The sequence below is a fragment of the Pelophylax lessonae genome (assembly GCF_965119305.1).
Source record: "Pelophylax lessonae genome assembly, chromosome: 1".
In the NCBI taxonomy this organism is placed as follows: Eukaryota; Metazoa; Chordata; class Amphibia; order Anura; family Ranidae; genus Pelophylax; species Pelophylax lessonae.
In genome coordinates this window covers 361167705-361186894 of record NC_138768.1, presented here as the reverse complement: position 1 = coordinate 361186894, position 19190 = coordinate 361167705, and the positions used below count along the sequence as shown (strand labels likewise).

General features: G+C 40.5%; 1 protein-coding gene across 1 annotated transcript in view; it reads right to left on the bottom strand.

Moving 5' to 3' along the window:
* The window catches only part of PRUNE2 (prune homolog 2 with BCH domain), a 452865-nt gene that overhangs the window by 177425 nt on the left and 256250 nt on the right, over nucleotides 1-19190 (bottom strand). Inside the window, exons 7-8 of the mRNA XM_082264016.1 lie at nucleotides 7469-7627; nucleotides 1457-6443 (exon numbers count right to left, since the gene is read on the bottom strand). Coding sequence (XP_082120142.1) covers nucleotides 1457-6443; nucleotides 7469-7627 — 5146 coding nt within the window. The remainder of the gene's footprint in view (nucleotides 1-1456; nucleotides 6444-7468; nucleotides 7628-19190) is intronic.

Sequence of the window (19190 nt, the reverse complement as noted above, 5' to 3'; positions counted from 1 at the left end):
ATCCCCCTATTCCCTTCTTCTATCCCAGTTCCTAAACATAAAAAACCAACACCCCTAGATTGTTTATTTGTGGGATGAGCCATCAGGAGAGCATGGAAGGGATCCATGAACTATATCTCAAGGTAACCATGTGCTGGTAATCAGGGGAGCCCGTCATTAGTCAGCAGGCCTTGAGGGAACAGTGCTACAAGTATATCCGGGGGGCGTGGATTGCGTGCGATCATGATTTCCGCTTAAGCTGAAAGCGCTGCAGAGCCGACCAGAGAACATCAGCATTCCAGCCGACACTCTGCTGCCAAACAGCCCGGACACAGCTAGTCACCATCACCAGGGCCCCCATCATCGTCTTTGATAACGCCCATTGTAGGCAGGCGAAACGCGTTGATGCACTTCCGGTGAACGGCTACCGTGATACGTCACTTCCTGGATCCTGTGGAACGCATGCCGCCTGCGTTCCGGGAGTGGAGCTGTGTTTGTGGTTAATGGGATTATTCTTCTGCCAATTATCTTATGCTTTATTGTGAGTAGTATTTATCTTATTATCAATAAACATTTTATATTATGGGCTTCACTATGTTTGGCTCATCCTTTTTTGAGTGATACCGGAGATACTGAGGGAAAGTCTGTGTATTCCTGGGTTGGAAAAGCATTGGTCCATATTATTATAAAGGCCCATTTACCTTTGAGCTTTGGTGAGTGGATTCCCTCAGGGGGGCTGGAAGCACCGTCACTATGTGGTGCACCATTGCACCTTGAAAATTGGCACCTTAGATATACAGTACAGCACTTTATATGAGCATGATCATAATTGTGGAAAGAAACCAATTATTTGGGCTATTATTGTGGACTTTGTGTATTGATGGCACTTTTGCACTTTGCAGGGCACGTTTTTGTAATCATTATATACGTTTTTATTTTGTATCTAGCACGTCAATACTTTATGCACTTTCATATAATTATTGAATATATTTTTTTTTTTTGCACAGAGCACTTTATGCACATATTTTAGTATCATAACACTGTTGGAGTCAAAATGTATATGAATTAATGCTATCTATTTATTTGAATTCATCATTTATTATTTTGCGAGCGCTGTTTTTTTGGGTATATATATATACTTTAAGGCTCTGTTCACAGTGTCGGGTTGTGGGAATGTGCACATTTCTGTATGTGTTACCACAATGGATGACACCGCACGCTACTTGAAGTGTTGCAATGCGGTGCCATTCATTCTGAATGGTATCCCAACGTGCCTTTAAGATGGAGGTGTGCCAAACCGCAGTGTACTGCAAAGCACTGCACTATGTGGATTGCAGTGTGGAGCACCGTCCCAAAAAAGTGCAGGTCCAATTTCTAGACCACTGAGCTGTGTGGCAACCCATTAATCCACTGCACATCAATAGTAATGTTTGAACCTAGCTTAATATTTAGAAATAACAACAGTTAATGTTCTTACCATTATGCAGTCCAATGTTGCCACCCGGAGGAGAAATTGGGTTATTCAGAATCCTTTCTGTGAATCCAGCATCTTTCTCAGCTTCTTTGCTATTTGGTAGTGGATTCAGATGTGCATCCTCTTCTTTTGCCTGTGTACCTCCTATGTAGTTAAGATCTTCTGGCTGCTCCCTATGACTTATTAGAGCTGTATGGTCTGCAAAGATTACATTTGATGTCTCTGGCCTTATTAAATATTCATTCTCTCCACTTGATGGACTTTGGCCTGCATGGATTAAGTCAACATTATGTTTGACAGAAAACTCAGAGCTAGCAGTATCAGTGTTTACACTGCTATTATTTTCATGATTAATGGAGTCTAACTCCAAGACATTACTAGTAGACGTACGCAATGTTTTTGAAGGTTCCTGTTCCTGGGAATCATATTGACTCACATTTGTACTGTCAGACTGAGGTGCTATTCTTGGGAAATGGTCTGTCCATATGTTTAACTGCTGCCTGTACAGTTGGCCATTTTCATAATCTTTACATAGATCTGGGCTATTAGAAGCCTGGGAACTGTTATCACAACTATTTAACACATCAGGACTGTCTTTTAAAGATACATTATTGCAATTTTTTTCTGTCATGTTCCAAAGGTCAGGATCCACGCAAAAAAAAGGAGAAGATTCCAGATTGTGGTCATCTAAGATATCAGGCATAAAGTCTGAGTGCAAGGAACTTGCCGAGGGTAATCGTTCACAATGCTCAAAGCTACTTATTATACTATTGTGTTCAAGCTCACAAACAGACAACAAGTCATCATCCTGTAGACTACAGGTTGTATTGCTTATTTCTGTAATATTAGATATGTTTATTGGGTTTGTTTTAGTATTTACATCTTTGTAACCTGGCAAAGAGTATAAATGAGCTTGCTCTTTTACAATATGAGTTTGGTTGTTTTTACAAATATTTGGAAAATTGCTTTGAACTTGTGTTATGAAATCTGTTTCTTTAACATATTGGGCAACCTGTATATCTATTTCTCCTTTAGGGTTGCAGTTATCTTCCGGGTCAGATGGATATATATAGCTAACATCTTCATTTCTTGTCCAGATATTCAATAAATTTTCCTTTGAAGGATCCTCAATGCAATGATGGGGTGAAGGATAATCCCCACTAAATGATGCCAAGGGGAACATATCTGCACACTTACAATGTCTTGTAGGCCAATGGCTTTGTTCAATTTGTGACAGTGTATTGCTTTGTGAAACAAAGGAGCAATATTCTAATATTTCATGTTCTTGCTGCTCAGAGTTATTGTAGTCAGGTAATAATGTTTGTATTAATGTTGCATTACTGTCATTAGGATCTGCAGTAGAGCTATCCACTAGATTGTTATGATATAGAGTAGATTCAGTTACATCATGATCTATGTTGCTCTGTTCTGCTTTGTAATCCACAGAAGAAAAGTTGTGGACACAACCTAGCTGCTCTTCTAATGTTTGGTCTTCTATGCCTGGAGTAGTTGAATTTGACTCATTGTTCTCAAATAATGTTGATCCTGTAGACTCAAAATCCAATAGTTGCTTCTCAAAACAGTTTTTGGTATCGTTCTCTAATGAACTGGAATGATCTAGAACTTCATTTGATTCAGGACTAGAAGATGAAGACTCAGACTCTTCACATACCCGAGTATTCCAAATATCTAGATTCATTGGAACTTTGTTAATGGTGTTCGGTGAGATGTTCTGGGCATTAACACTATCACTATCTGAATCGGATTTCAAGAAGCTGTAGAGTTGCACATTGTTTTTTGAAATTGGAAGATATCTATTTTTACTTTCACATGTTGTCTCATCATATGTAGTGTTACAGTCATCGGCCGCTGGCTCTGGGCTTGTTGAACTGGAAAGTGAAGAGCCACTTAGATTATTTTCATTATAACAAGCATTCAGCTTTAGTTCTTTAGGTGTATTGATATTAACTACCTCTGGACTTAAATCTGAATCAGTTTCAGCAGATCCGGAGATGCTTTGAGGACTATTTATTATTTTATCTTGGCAAACAGTGCCTTTAACAGTAAGGTTTGAAGGGTTGAAATGATTTTCTTTAATCTCAAACTTCTTGCTAACAGATTCCCTTTCAGCAAGTGAACATTGTTCAGAAAATGAGTGTTTTTGTATCTTATAAGTCTCTGGATATGAGTTTTGAGTTATATTCTCAGGATTGTCATTATTGGCCTGAAATTTAGTGTCACTGACAGGTGACAAATGAATAATTGAATCTGCATTTGTGTTTAAGGCCTCATGGCCTTCTTTTATACTTGAAATAGAATTATTAGGCAGATTAAAATTTGGTAAATAACTTAAGCTAGAATTGTCCAATTCGTCTGGAGTGTTTAAAGAAGAAGATTCTGTGTCATACTGCAAGTCCCAAGCATCTTCATTTTCACGATTAATGTTAACATCAAAGTCTTCATCTTCTTGTGTGTGAAACATGAGCTGATGGTTGCCTGTGGTTTCATTCTGTGTTTCAGATACTTTTAATTCATTCTGAGGTATAGCAGAACAACCCAGTTGGATAGCTGGTGGCATTACAGACTCAAGGTCATCAAGAGAATCAGCGTTTGAACTGTCGTGTTTATGAACTTTTGGATGAGGCTCATGCTTTCTTAACAAATTATTATCTGATAAATTATTTGGCGAGGAATTTTTTGAGGTACATGGCAAGGAACAGCTCTGAAAATCACTCTGAATAATATCAAAAGGACTTGAACAATTACTTGCAACAGAAAACTGAAATATATTATCATTTCTTGCTAAGGATGAACATTCCAACATGTCATCAATCTCATTAGATGAATGTATTCTATTTAGTACTGTGTTTTTTCCATTGTTGCAGGCAGAGCCAATGTTTTGCAATAAGAAAATTTTCTGATTGTTCATTGTGTCGTTTTCTTGCATTTCAACAACAGCTTCAATCGTTTTTTCAGTTGTTATGCAAAAGCCAGGAGATTCTCTACCTTCACCCACATCACTACTTGCAGAATTTGGAGCACTTGTATTATTTAATATGGGTTCCTCAGTGTAAGAAGCAGGTAAGATGTCCTGAGTTTGCTCAGGTGCATTTTCCTCTTGCCACAGGTTTTCATGCAAATCGTCATCACAAAGAGGGGACGAAACTGAGTCAGATGTGGAGTAGTTGGTGTCTGGAGGAGAAACTATACAATCTTTACTTGTAGCAGGAGATGTAAAATCAATACATCTATAAGACAAAAAGGGATCATTCCAGGCAATATGGTCATCTAAAGCACTTGGCTCTTGATTACTGTCATATAAATCCCAGCCACAAAGATTTCTGTGTATGTGTCTTAAATCAGTAGATGCTTCTATATCTGATTCAACGACATTGCATTTTGGGCTTATTTCTAAATTAGGAATTCCGTTTGCCTTTTTGGTATTTTTGTTTTCTTCCAGCATGTCTTGAACCATGTTAGTTTCCATGGCAAGAGGAGTTTTTTCAGAAGACTGATCATTCTCTGTATCACTTACTTCATTAACTTCTGTGAAATATTTCCTATGTTTCACGCCATGCAATGCGCTCCAAGAATTATCTGGTTCATTGTTACACTGTACAAGTTTGTCTGAGGAATCACACCATGGATCTGACCCACCATGAAATGGTTTGTTTGGTTTCCATAAATCAGAATAAGGTCTGTTTTCTTGCATAGTATTTTTATCCTGATTGTCTCTGTTATTTTGTCTGTAACAGGATGGTCCCATCAGTTGAAACGGATCAACTAAGTTTCTACTTTCACTATTGTCCTTTGGCTTTTGGTCTCTCCAAGAGTCTGGGCTTTGAAATACAGACTCCTGTTCACTTGAACTCCATGTGTCATTCAACAAGGCATCTGGATCCTCTCCATTCCTCCAGTATCCATACGTAACCTGAGATATGTCTGAAGATCCTAATTTGTTTATATTTTGGATGACATCATCTGAGAAAAAGGTTGGTGGTCCATTATCCAGTGGAGAACTTTCAACTAAACTGTTCATTGGTGTTGGGGGAACTTTAACTTCTGCATGTCCAAGGACCTCAGAAGATAAAGTGGCATCATATTCAGCCAGATCACTAATACTTGGATTTTTATCACATAAATCCTCATGGTTCTCAGGACTATGCATGAAGTTGTCATCAAATTCTACTAAACTTATATTTTCTACTTCTACTAATGAAACATTATCAATTTTTGTTTGCAATAATGAGGTTGAACAGTTAGCCATGTTTTCTCTGTAGAACCGCAATTCATTATGTTCTTTCTGAGCCACAGCTTGCTGTCCTTCTGAGGAATCACTCTGAAAGAAAAAATCATCAGCCATTGAATAGTCAGCAGAATGTGAAGAAGATTCAGAATGGATGTTTGGAGCTAGATCAAAGCTGAAAAGATCAATGTTATCACTGTTTCTGGATGAAGGTGTTTCTTCTTCAATGATGACACATTCTGGGATAGGCCCATAAGAATCAATACCTGCAGCAAAATTATGATGAGAACCAGCAGCTTCAGCAACTGGACTGTCATCACTAAGAAAAACAGAGCTCTCTTTAGATGAACGGCTGCTTCTTATTGTAGCAAGGCCACTGTCTGGGCTTACAAGATCTATGTTGACATCCACCTGGGCTTGTGCAGATCCATTTGCCTCCTGCTGATTATCTGGAAAATTTACAGGATTTTGGGGCGGGTCTACATCAGATCCATATAATTCCATAATACCAGATGAACCCTGAGACAGAGGAGCACTCCCTGCAACAGCCTCTGTAGAGGAAGTACGGCTATTGGGAACCATGCCTATACGTCTTCTGTTGATGGCATCTTTGATGATTGCTGCAATTTGGTCACATGTCACCAATGGGCTTTCTTGATGGTAAACAAAAAATTGATCCCACCCATTGTCTGATGGCACAAGATCAAGAAAGGGATTCTGACATTCTTCCAACTCACAGCAAACCTGTAAAATACACATAAAGTTAGTTAACCTAAAGTGTGCTTTTTTCTATTCACATATAGTTATATTTTAAAATATAAATGGTCAAACCCAAATAAAAACTACTTGAATAGATCAGATGACTTGCTATCTTAACATTTTAGAAATATGAGTACACTCATTTCAGATTTCCTCTAGAAGTTGCTAGTTCCCTGAGTGTGATGGTAATCTTTTGGTTGTATTACCTAGTGTGTCACTATGTTTTAACTATATATGTGTAAGAGGTCGTAATATAAACAATGTTATGAACGTGTGTTACTTTATTAAAAACCTTTCAATGCATAATCAATATTTTTGTATAGGGGACAGGCTTTTGAACCTTTTATCTGGTTGCTGATTGAAAGTGCATTCTGGACTGTAGCCGATAACTGCTGTGGAACTTCTCCCATTATTGCTGCTGTATTATCCTTCTGCAGTGTGGCCAGGGTTAAAATGAATATTCATTAATGCAGAAGTCTGGGTTTGATTACTGGATGTGATTGGATGATGCAACAAAGAAAGGGTCTGCAGTCAATGAAGGAGAGGGGAGAGACCTGTCTGGAAGCAAGCAGGTGTCTGGGTAAAAGACCACATTGTGTTGTGTAAAAATAGACAAAAATTAATTCAACAAGGTAAGTATCCCAGCATGCACAGAGGCATTCTCCTCTGCCAAATCACCACGGTTGTACCAAACACCTGTGTACTCATTTGTCAGGTTTCCTCCCACTGTCCAATATGCCGCCCTATTGGACCAGTGTGGGACAGACTGAGTGGCACCTGAGCCCATTGAGCAGACCTCAATAGCAGATCCTGCTCTCTGGTAGACAGAGAACAATATAGATTTACCTGAAATCCCTCTGGTAAGCAGAAAGGATTCAAAACTATACTCTCTTTCCAGCACCTACCTAGGAGGGTGCTACACTAACAAACTATTTAATTGTACTGTAAATTCAAAAATCTAAAACAAAGAAATAAAAAAAAATGCAAAATAGGATTTAGGAATAACTTACTTGACTACATAGTTCAGAATTGTCTGAATAAACTGCAATTTGTTGCCTTGATGACTGTTCTCCAGATGTGTAGCTGGCCAAAAGGATAAGTATATCAATTTCATATTTATCAAGAAATACTTTCAGATCACCAATGATGTTCCTGTAGCTCATTAAGTCCTGGTAACAATGAAAACAGAAGATAATATATTAAATGTATGTACATAATGTTCTCACACAGGGCGATTTCTAGCACCAGGAAAGCCAGGTAGCTACTTAGGGTGGTGCACAGGGAGTCTGACATCTATTTCTCTCTTTTTTTTATTTTTTATTTTAGCACCGCTGGTTGAGCATTTAAACATTACTGCTATACAAGAGTATCAGCAGAGGCATGATAAACACCACCCATGGCTGCACAGGGACTCCTATAGCATAATATCAGCTGCCTGGAAAGCTGCCTGTTAGACTCTCAGAATGTAGAAGTCTTCTCATGCTTTCTTCTTTCTTCTGCTCTCCATGTCATGTGATTATCGCACAACATACAATAGTGAAGAAGCATGGGAATGCTGTCACATTCATGGTCCCATGGGCCTAAATGATACTTGATTTCTGCACCAAAATAGGGGTTATGCCATCTTCTCAGGCATATTTCTCACAAAATTGTTTTTTAGTAAGTATGGTGACTGTATATTACATTTTTTGTAATAAGAGTCAAGGCCAATATATATTACTTCTTTAACAGCTCATAGTTACAAACACACTTGTCTCTCCTATTTCCTTTTTTAGACCTTTTTGTCCTGTGACATTTTTGCCTCTTATGCGACCAAAATTTGGGCTTTGTGAGTGGAGGATTGGGGGATCCAGCTGGGGCCTGGGGTGTGGGGTCCTGCCCACCCCCACCTATATCCTGGGGTACTCCCTCCTCTCTGCAAGGGCACTATTTCCATCTCCATCTGGGTACAACCAGTGCGATTTTTGGTATGTGACCTAAACTAGATAAACCAAAGTATAATATTACTAAATATTATTTTGCATGTTTATTAATTATGTTTTCTTTACTCAGTTCATGTTTTTGGCACTTAAACAATTCCTGAAGAAGCCATTTTGGCGAAACATGTAGAAGAAATTAAGTGCACCTAGAATCATCAACAACATAACAAACACATGTCAAAATAATTTTTTACTTTTTTTTTTTCTCTACTGCATTGATTGTATGTATATGTATGCACTTTTTTTTAACCTTGTTAAGATAAAAACATATTTTTTATTCAAATTAATTGTGGTTTATGGTACTCAAAATGGACCCTAAAAATTCCATCCTACAATATTTGATTTCTTGAATATACAACCAGTGCAGTTAAAATCTTATACCTCAGCATTCAGGCTGTCTTCACCTCTACACATTCATTCATTCCCATATATACCTCTTCATCTACACTTTTATTTATTTGGCAGGAACTGCCCATCTTAAAAAGGAGGTCTGATACAGAATAATAGCTCTACAGACAGATTAAATGGATTAAACAAAAAAATGTATAAATCCGGTAAATTGGTAAGGTAAATTGCTTGCTCTTACCGCACCAGTGTTCCTGAGTATTCTCCAGTGGGTGACTCCCTTCCCATTTTTTACATACACTATCACTAAAGGCAGGAAGTGGGTCATAGCAGTTATAGGACACTATATTGTATATATTATGACAAAGGGGACCATGGCATGACTACAGTAAGAAAAACCTTTGTATTTAATTGTTACACCTGTTAAATAGAGTGACAGAGCCAGGCCCTGCCACTGTGAAAATGTAGAAGAAAATGACACAGGATTCACATCAAGGCTTAATACAAGGTTCCAGACCAGGGCCCCCTTTAGCCCAACCCTCAACCCCCGCCCCTGGCCCCTCCCCAGACCCCGCCCTGAAACAATAATCGCATGTAAAAATCAGACAGGCTGGTTGTACCCGAGTCGATCTATCACTTGAGTACAATCAGCCATTTTCCAGGCGGACCTAAACTGACTTTTTACACCCGCCTACCTCCAATCTGATCTGCTAAGCAAAACAGAAAAGGATCTGTTCCCCTCTGTTTCGTGGATCCGATTGGAGGGAAGTCAGATGTAAACAGACAGTTGGTTTGTTTACACCAGATGCCCTTCGAGCAGATTGGGCTGTGTCCTGGGCTGATGACCTGTCCTCTGCCCAATCAGCTCAGCAGGGGGATTAGTGGACAGATCCCCGACTAAACAAGCAGATTCTGCCCTAAGAAGCCTTAATAACAGCAACACAGGCATTTTAAAATCATCAGGATTATGATAACACACAGGCAGGTGCTCTATCATGGCTGGCTCTGTTACAGTGTTTTACATGACATGGCTGTTGGTGGCTGACCTTGTTAACTTATGACCATGGTGCCATAGGCAGAACATTATAACCAATATAAATAATTGTATTCAAATTTATTACATAAAATAAAGAGACAATGAAACCTGCATTGAATATAATTGGCCACTGCCATTTATTTTTAAAGTAAATAAAAAACAACTTTACATTACACGTGGGATACAACCAAATTTATATATGGTTTAGCCAAAAAGCCCAAACCCTCCCATTACCACAAACTTTTATGTAACCCAGCCAAGAAGCTCGCATTACCCAACATACTTAAAAACACATCCCAAACAAACAGGCCGTGACATTATAAAAAGTAAGAAATATCAGGGAGGGAGGGAGGGACAGCTCTTCTTCCTCTGCTCCCGCTGACTGTTTTAATAACGGTTATTTACCTCTTTTTATAGGCAATTTCCACACTCCAAGGTTTGAAATTTTCCTTTATTTTACCAATCATATGAAGTACCAACTGACCAATAGCTATTAGCAGTTAAATGACCAATCACGTTAGATATCATATCTATAATGTCATGCCATGGCCCCATACATGTTAGACAGGTACATTCTGACCCGTCTCCCATTTTCAATAAGTTAACAAAATCAGCACCCAACAGCCATGTCATGTAAAACACTGTGACAGAGCCAGCCATGATAGAGCACCTGCCTGTGTGTTATAGATAGTGACATAGTAATGTACATTACAATCACTGCTATATATAATAATATAAATAATATTACCCACCCCCAGGCACCCCTGTGCTGCAGCAGCCAGCCACAATGAATTCTAGCTTCCCTCTCCTCCTGGACACTGTCAGATGACTGTTGCCGCCGCCCACCTCACAGCCTCTCACTCCTGATCTCTTTCAAGCCGACTTCTGAGTGGGGAGATGAGCGGAGGGATATCACTCTGCCAGGGAAGGAAACAGACAGCAGCAGGCACCCGGAACTTTAAGCAGCTGGACTATGCAGAGCAGGAGCTGAATACACTGGGCATGCACCCGAAAATGAAGAAAAAGTTCCTCCACTCCCATCAACATGCATAAACAGAGAGAGGCTTGGAAGATATTAATAATACACCCCCATAAGCTAGAAGGAGCAGCTCAGAGAGGGTATAATTTAGAAAGACCTTTTTTCTCTGCACTGATCGTCTGCAAAGCTGCCCGGGCCCCCCCTGCTGAGCCGAGGACGCCGGGCCCGGTACAACAGGGCTGGTTGTACTGGCCTATCAGCGGCCCTGTTCCAGACTGTCGTTTCTGAGTGGAGAAAGCTGTATTTTTTACTTTCTCTGGATTCTGTAAATGTGGATTGGGGCCTGGAGCTTGAAGGTTCCAAAGTGCCTTGGTGGGATGGACCTTTCAAAACTGTGTCCGGATTAAGCCATGCCTGCAGCCTGTGTGAGTACACAGGTGTGCAAGGTCCTTTAATACTCAAGCCTGAGTACACCTTAGGGCAACCAGTTAGGAGACAGCTCCCATAATGAAGACAGAAGGTCTCACTCAAGGGTCAGAGGAGCCACAGCCAGGTGTTAAGAGACAGAAGGTCTCACCCAGGAGTCAGAGATGCCCCAGCCAGCAATTAGGAGACAGGAGGCATCATTCCAGTTAGGTTGGCCGTGCAGCAGGGTGTTGCGACTAAAGCCTAAGAGAGCCCATTGAACCAGGAGAGCTGGACAAGACAGTCAGAGGGACTGGTAAGAAAAGCAATGGTGCTGCTGACAAGGGAGCCAGGTGGCTCGGCATTTTCAGTTGACTGTTTATGTCGATTTGGAAGAACCCCTGCATGGGCAACTGATGTTATGTGAACTTTCTATTCTGTTTAAAAAAAGTAGCCTGGATTGGTTTGGATTGGAACTCACTGGAAAAGCACTTACCACATGAGTATAATCATCCCAATACCACAATGGCTAAATCATCTTGCTGAATTTATTTTTTGATTTCTCATTAGTGATGAGCCGAACACCCCCCGGCTCAAAAAACACTGTGAACAGGGGTTCGTCAGAACATGCAAACTCCATTAAAGTCTATGCGACACGAATATGAAAAATCAAAAGTCCTAATTTTAAAGGCTTAAATGCAAGTTATTGCCCCAAAAAAGTGTATGAGTGTCTGGGTACTGCCCTGGGGGACATGTACCAATGAAAAACATTTTTTTAAAAACTATTGTTTTTACAGGAGCAGTGATTTTAATGATGCCTAAAGTGAAACAATAAAAATGAAAAATTCCTTTAAATATCATGCCTGGGGGGCCCCCTTAACGTGGCTGTAAAATGGCACATTTGTGCGATGTTTGTAGCCTGCTGCAGCAATACTGATATTTCTAAAGGAAAAAATTTAATTTAAACTTGCTCGCGGCTGTAATGTATTGTCGGCTCCCGACAATACAGAAAAAAACATGAAAAAAATGGCGTAGGGTCCCCCCCCCCCCAGTCCATACCAGACCCTTGGGGATATCGGGTACATCGTACCCCATCCCATTCACCAAAAAAGTGTATAAATAAAAATAAAGACAAAATTCTGTTTTTGACAAGTCCTTTATTAAAAAAATAGTGTCCCCCCATGTAAATCCATCGTCAATCACGTCGACCACCGCACCCGAAAAATAGAAAAAACAAAACAAAAAAAGCTCTTACCTCTTCAGACGCTTCCCGTGTAATGAGCTGTTTGAGTTTAACAGCTTTTTTTCTAGGAATCTGACGTCACGAGTGCCCCATAATGCCCCATAATGCACTGCTCAGGTGCAGTGAATAAAATACTGACGTCACGTGAGAAGGGGCATTGCCTCCGGGTGGTGTCCCCGCCCCTTTCCCATAAAAGAGCTGTCACAGCTCCAGCAGCTCATTACGCCGAAAGGCGTCTGGTGTGGCGGGAGCGTTTTTTTTCCTTTTCTATTTTTCGGGTGCGGCGGGGCAAATTCGATGTTCGAGTCGAACTCAAAGCTGATCCCTATTTTTCATATTTTGCGTAGACTGCGTTTATCTACATTATACTTAGGTAAAATATGTTTTATTGGCAATTTATATATCTATATAGATACAGTGTTTTTAGTACTCTTTGTTTGGTTAGTATGTTAAAGAATGATGTTTAATCTGCTTATATTTTGTCTATTTATATTTTGCCTTCCCTGATTCCTCGCTTTCTTAAAGGGACACTAAACTCTGGTTTAAAAAAAAAAAAGTTCTATTTAACCACTTCTTGACCGGGGCTTTATCTGACACTTGTTGTGTACAAGTTAAAATCATTTTTTTTTTGCTAGAAAATTACTTAGAACCCCCAAACATTATATATATACAGTATATATTTTTTTTTAGCAGAGACCCTAGAGAATAAAATGGAGATAATTGCAATATTTTTTACCATACCGTATTTGCACAGCAGTCTTACAAACACGATTTTTTTTGGGAAAAATACACTTTTTTAAATTAAAAAATTAGAAAACAGTAAAATTAGCCCAATTTTTTTCTATAACGTGAAAGATAATGTTATGCCGAGTAAATAGATACCCAACATGTCATGCTTCAAAATTGCGCACACTTGTGGAATGGCGACAAGCATTGGTACTTAAAAATCCCAAAAGGTAACATTTTAAAAATCTCTACAAGTTACCAGTTTAGAGTTACAGAGGAGATATAGGGCTCAAATTATTTCTCTCACTCTAGCAATCGTGGCGATACCTCACATGTGTGAATTGAACACCGTTTACATATGTGGGTGCGACTTGCGTATGAGTTTGCTTTTGTGCGTGAGCTAACGGGGATAGAGTGCTTTAATTTTTTTTTTCCTATTTATTTTATATATATATATATTTTTTTTTTACTGTCCTTTAAAAAAAATTTTTAAATCACTTTTATTCCTATTACAAGGAATGTAAACATCCCTTGTAATAGAAATAAGCACAACAGGACCTCTTTAATGTGAGATCTGGGGTCAAAAAGACCTCACATCTCACATCTACACTAAAAAAGAAAAAAAAAAGTCATTTTCTCATGATAAAAATGGGCTCTTTAAAGCCGTTGCTAGGAAGCGACGTATGATGTGGTTCCGGTCCTCAAAGGCCATAGAGTCGAGTGAGGGCCATCTTGCCCTCACTTGACTTCCTGCCTGAGAGGACAGCAGACCAGACGGCTCCGGTAAGCAGGGAAAATAACTGGGAAGCAGCGGGAGGGGGGGGGTCACTTCTCCCACCGCCCATAAAGGTGTTCCTACAGCGGATCATGGACCACCCACCGTTTAAAAAAATGCCGGGGCTATGGGTTATGGCAGCTATCTGCTGCTATAACCCATGGTATTTAATCACTTACGCCCCGCTCACTGTACATATACTGCGGCACTCTGCCGCTGCTGGGCATAGCGACGTACAACTACGTCGCTCGCTCAGGCGCCTCCGGCGACGCGCGCTCGCCTCCTATTGGCTCACAGGCTAGTGATGTACCGGTACGTCACTTTGCCTGGCCAGGGCTGACCGCCGCAGTATATGTACTTGCAGCGGTCGGCAAGCGGTTAAAACTGCCACCCCAACAAACAAGCACAGTGGGTGGTCACTCGCCTGCAGCACAGCACACCACAATGCACATAGTCTGATGAAAAATGTTGCAGGTATGTTTTTTCTTCTGTTGCTGTTGGAATGAACTGCCTTAGTTCAACCCACAGTAATGCATAAAATGCAGCACAATAACACATGTGCAATAATGCATCTCAATGGACCAGAAAGGTTTTCTAGAATGTATGGGTCCCTAGCAGTCAGCCGGAACCCATGGGATAGCTGAAAAGTCAGATGTTTCTTCCCCTCGCCTGATTTCTATCCGCAGGTTGGTACTAGCTACAGCACCAGCCCCTTCTGTTTGGCAACAGGTGCAAGATTGGACAGAACTGGCGAGCTCACTTTGCCCGCGCAGTGGGAGCAGATAGAAGGCCAGCCAGCAGCTGCGGGGTCAGTCACTGCACTGAAGAAGAGGCCCACCTATTCTATGTTTATTAATGTTGTCATGGTGTTTTTCAGCAGGGGATTAGTTGTCCAGGATAGTCTGGATGGACACCCTGTCTTGATTAAATGCTATGTAGTTGATAGCCATTATGGCTTACATTTCAGTCTAAGGTTATTTGAGATATTTTATTAAAGTTACCCCTTGAATAAACACCCTGGCCAAATTGTAAAATAATCGGCAAATAAATATTATTAAATAATATGTTTGCGTTTGTCTCATTATTTTAATTGTATTGACTCCCTTTGTGCTATCCCATGTAAACAAAACCTGTTATATTAGTTGGCCACTAGAGGTCAGAAAAGCCTTGCTATAACTTTATAGGTATTTATTACTTCTGACAGATTAGATACAGCTTTGTCACATTCAGCCTCCTATAATGTCCTTTGGTACATGAAACCTTTCGTAGTTCTTTACATGAGAAAGAAAATACAATAGCAGTTTTGAATATAGAACGAGTGACTTATTTGCTGTTTAATTCATTTAGAAAATATTGATCCTGAGAGATTAACAATTTTTTTTTTAATTTCTTCATTAATTTTCTTTGTACAAAAAACAAATTTTATTTTAGATAGATTTTCACAGATCTTTGACAAATTTGAAACAAATTGGGCTAAGCTGATTTAAATAAAGAAAACACTGTAGAAATGACTTTTGTTCTTAAGCTGCATCATTTTTTTTTCTCTGCATCATGACTTTTTTCTGCTTTTTTTATTTATTTTTTTAACAATAAAGTTTTATTGAGAGATAGTATGCAAAAAAAACAAAAATACAAAAGGGAGAAACGTTGAAGTCATCTTATCTCATGGTATAATAAACGTAGTAAAGTATAACAATCAACTGGCAACATACAGCACAGTGCTATGGAAGGTCGGAGGTCGTCAAATCAAGAGCTACCGGGCCTTTTTCTGCTTTTTTTAAACATTGTGTATACCGTGCCTTGAGATTCCAACTCTTTCAAACTTTCAAAAGCTGAAATTTAGCAGTGAGTTAGAAATGCAATGCATAGCTTGCAGCCTACACCATCTGCTGGAATGGCCGCACAGCAGCTACACACTTGGCTTCAATCTGGAGCGCTTTGAAGGATAAGTTCACCTTTGGGAACGTTACTTGTTCCCGCTCCTGCAGTTGTCCCCCGATTTGTCCCCTTCTCTGTGACAGTGGACTGGGGATCTTCTCCTCGCTCCAGTTGTCACAGTTTTAAAAGAGAGCAGCTGTGCGGGGCTCCGCCCACATGGCTGCGTCATTGATTCATAGATATCTGTGAATGAATGAACTACAGGTACCAACAGCCTTTGCGGCTGACGGCTTGTAGTTACCATTACACAACCAGGGCACTTTAATCTTTAGAAAAACCCTTTTGATATTAAAGTCTGAGAACACCATCGTTTTTTGACAACCCTAACTCAGAACTTACCCTTCAGCAGTCGACAGGGTACATTTTGACCTGGGGTAAGCTCTTTGTTACCAACAGTGTTTGTACCAGATTACGCCTCCATGTTCATTTATCGTCCGGTAACAGTCTCTTCTATTAAAGCCTTGCATAGTGGTGCCCTTATCCAGAAACTGTTGCCCAGATTTGCATTTATACCCTGCTACAGCCCACTCTGAATTGGCTTTCTGTACCTTATGGCGCAGTTTCTATGGGACTGAATGAGAAAAACATCTGATAATTAGTGAATCTCAGACTCAAGTACTGGGACTACGCACCTGCCCTCAATAAGGAGTGGTTAAATGGAGTTCAGAATCTTGATTCGGTTCCTGATCAAAGTTGAATTTGGCTACCTGTCCTGCTATTACATTCTTCTGAATTCTCCTACATTTCCTGATGCAATTCCCTTTGCTTCCGCTTTTGCTTGTTGCATATTATGACTTTGCCTATTCCCTGACCATGGTTGAATGCCCTGCTGTCAGGGCTGACTAGCAGCCAGCCAGTTAGGTTCACCCTTTGCGATTCTGTACCGGGTTTGGTTCTTCTTGTTTAATTAGCTACCACCCTTCAGCGACACTGAGGATCCACTGTATTTTTTTTTAAATATGGGAAATTCAACATTTACTGTGAACAAAGGTGTTGCCAACGTAAGAGATTTTTACATTTAGGATTTACCAAAATTGCAAGAAATAAACAAGTAAATGCCAGATTTAAATTTTTGTGTTAATGTTTTAAAATACAGACAATATCCGTAATTTTGCATGCACCCTTTCATATGTTCACAGAGTGTGTATGTGTTTTTTTATTTCATTTATTTTTGCTCCTTTAGTGTTTTAGATATACATTTGCTATTGTGTAAAGGAAATGTACATTCCTTTTTTTTTAAAGATATTTTTATTGAGATTTCAAACATACATACAAATACAACGAACCAACAAGAAAAACAAAACCTTCTTGACAAGAAGGGAAACAAAGCATGTCAATGCTAACAAATATTGCTTAGATTGCTGATGCTCCCCGGCCACACCCCTCACCCCCCCCCCCCCCCTCGAACCAACAAGATAGGATAAGCTGTAGGTTAACAAGACAAGAAGTACAAGTCAATACTCAAGAAAAGATATGTTGCACTCAACACTTGGAACGGCAGTTATAATTCCTCACGGGGTAGCAGAAGAGGATCCCGTCTCCACAGAGCTTGATGGAGGCAGAGTGAGAGGACTGGATATCCAGCCATGCCAAATTTTATCAAACAGGTGTGGATGACCTTGTAACTCAAAGGTAAGTTTATAAAGGGGAAGGCAGCCATAAATCAATTGAAGCCAGACAGTCATCGTAGGTCCCATAGGGCCCTTCCAGCACAGAAGAATCGCCTTCTTAGCATAAAAATACAGGATGCGAAGCAAGCGTTTGTCGCGGCCCGAAACCAACAGATCTCCGAACACGCCCAACAGGCAATTCTTGGGATGAAGGATATTAGGGAGACCCAAAACCGAGGACAGGAATGTGTTAACTTCAGCCCAGAATTTGGCTACCACCGGACAGGACCAAAAACAGTGAATAAAGTCGGCCGGGCGCCCACAGCCCCTAAAACAATGGGGGGTGGGACGCATACCGAATCGGTGTAGGCGATCAGGAGTAAAATAGCTCTGATGAAACACTTTCAGGTGGATCAGGCGGTCATTGGAGGCTATAACTGATTTATGATAGGTCTCAGCAAATTCAGTCCAGTCATCCTCACTAAAGTCAATGCCCATACTAACCCAGCGTGTCTGTGCCTTTTCAAATCTAGGATTGGAATCCGTCATCAAAAAAGAATAGTATTGAGAAATGAGTTTCGTAGTACCAGGGTCCCTAAGCAGTTTCTCCAAGGCAGACATGTTCAAAGGAGCCGACAGCGAAGTAAACTGAGCCTTCAAAGCATGTCTGAGTTGGGCGTATAAAAACCAGACTGAAGCAAGCAGTCCAAACTCCCCCCGAAGTTGTCGGAAAGACTTGAACCCCTGAGCCGTGTGCAAGTGGTTGAGGTATTTAATACCCTTCGCCATCCAGAACTGACAACTGGGATGAGCCATCAGTGCAGGGAGTTCAGGGTTACACCAGAGTGGATTATTAGGGGACGAGGTCCAGGCGTCCACCGGGAGCCGTTGTATCACATTTTTAAATAGGGACAGGGTGGTCTGTAACATATGAGCACCAGGAACCTGAAGGACCTGCCTTCGATACACTATATTATGGAGTGATTCAAGTGAGTCAACTATGGCAGCTTCAGTAATAGAGCAGGCATAATGCGAGGAGGGATGTAGCCAGTCATGAATCACCACCAACTGAGATGCAAGGTAATAATTAAAAAAATTTGGAAAGGCCAGCCATGTGCGTGGGTAGTTTTAGAGTATCCAAGGCTATCCTAGGGGACTTTTTTTGTCACAGAAATGTTAGTGAAAGTGAGTCTATGCGCCGGAAAAGGGATTTGGGAACCTTACAGGGAGCGTTGGCCAAAACATAGAAAATTTTTGGGAGAAAGATCATTTTGACCATATTAACTCGCCCAATCAGGTTCAAGGGGAGATCCATCCACTGGGAAATTCGTTGTTGTAGAAGATCAATGAGAGGGCATAAATTGTTGGACACATAGGAGTGAAGTGGTAACTGGAAAATAACCCCAAGGTAGCGAAAGGAGTGGGACACCTGGAGCCTGGAACCCGAGTAGATCACTGACTATTCTGCGGGGTCTAGAGGAAAGATGGTGGATTTGGACCAATTTATGCAAAAGCCCAAAAAGTCCCCGAAACTCTCCATCTCCCGTAGAAGGGCCCGCAAGAAGCCGGAGGGATCTGCCAGGTAATCAAGCGTATCGTCAGCATAAAGGGATATTCTTTCCTCAATAGAGCCGATAGCCAAACCCTGAATGTCTGACGCAGATCGGATACGGACAGCCAGAGGTTCAATAGCCAA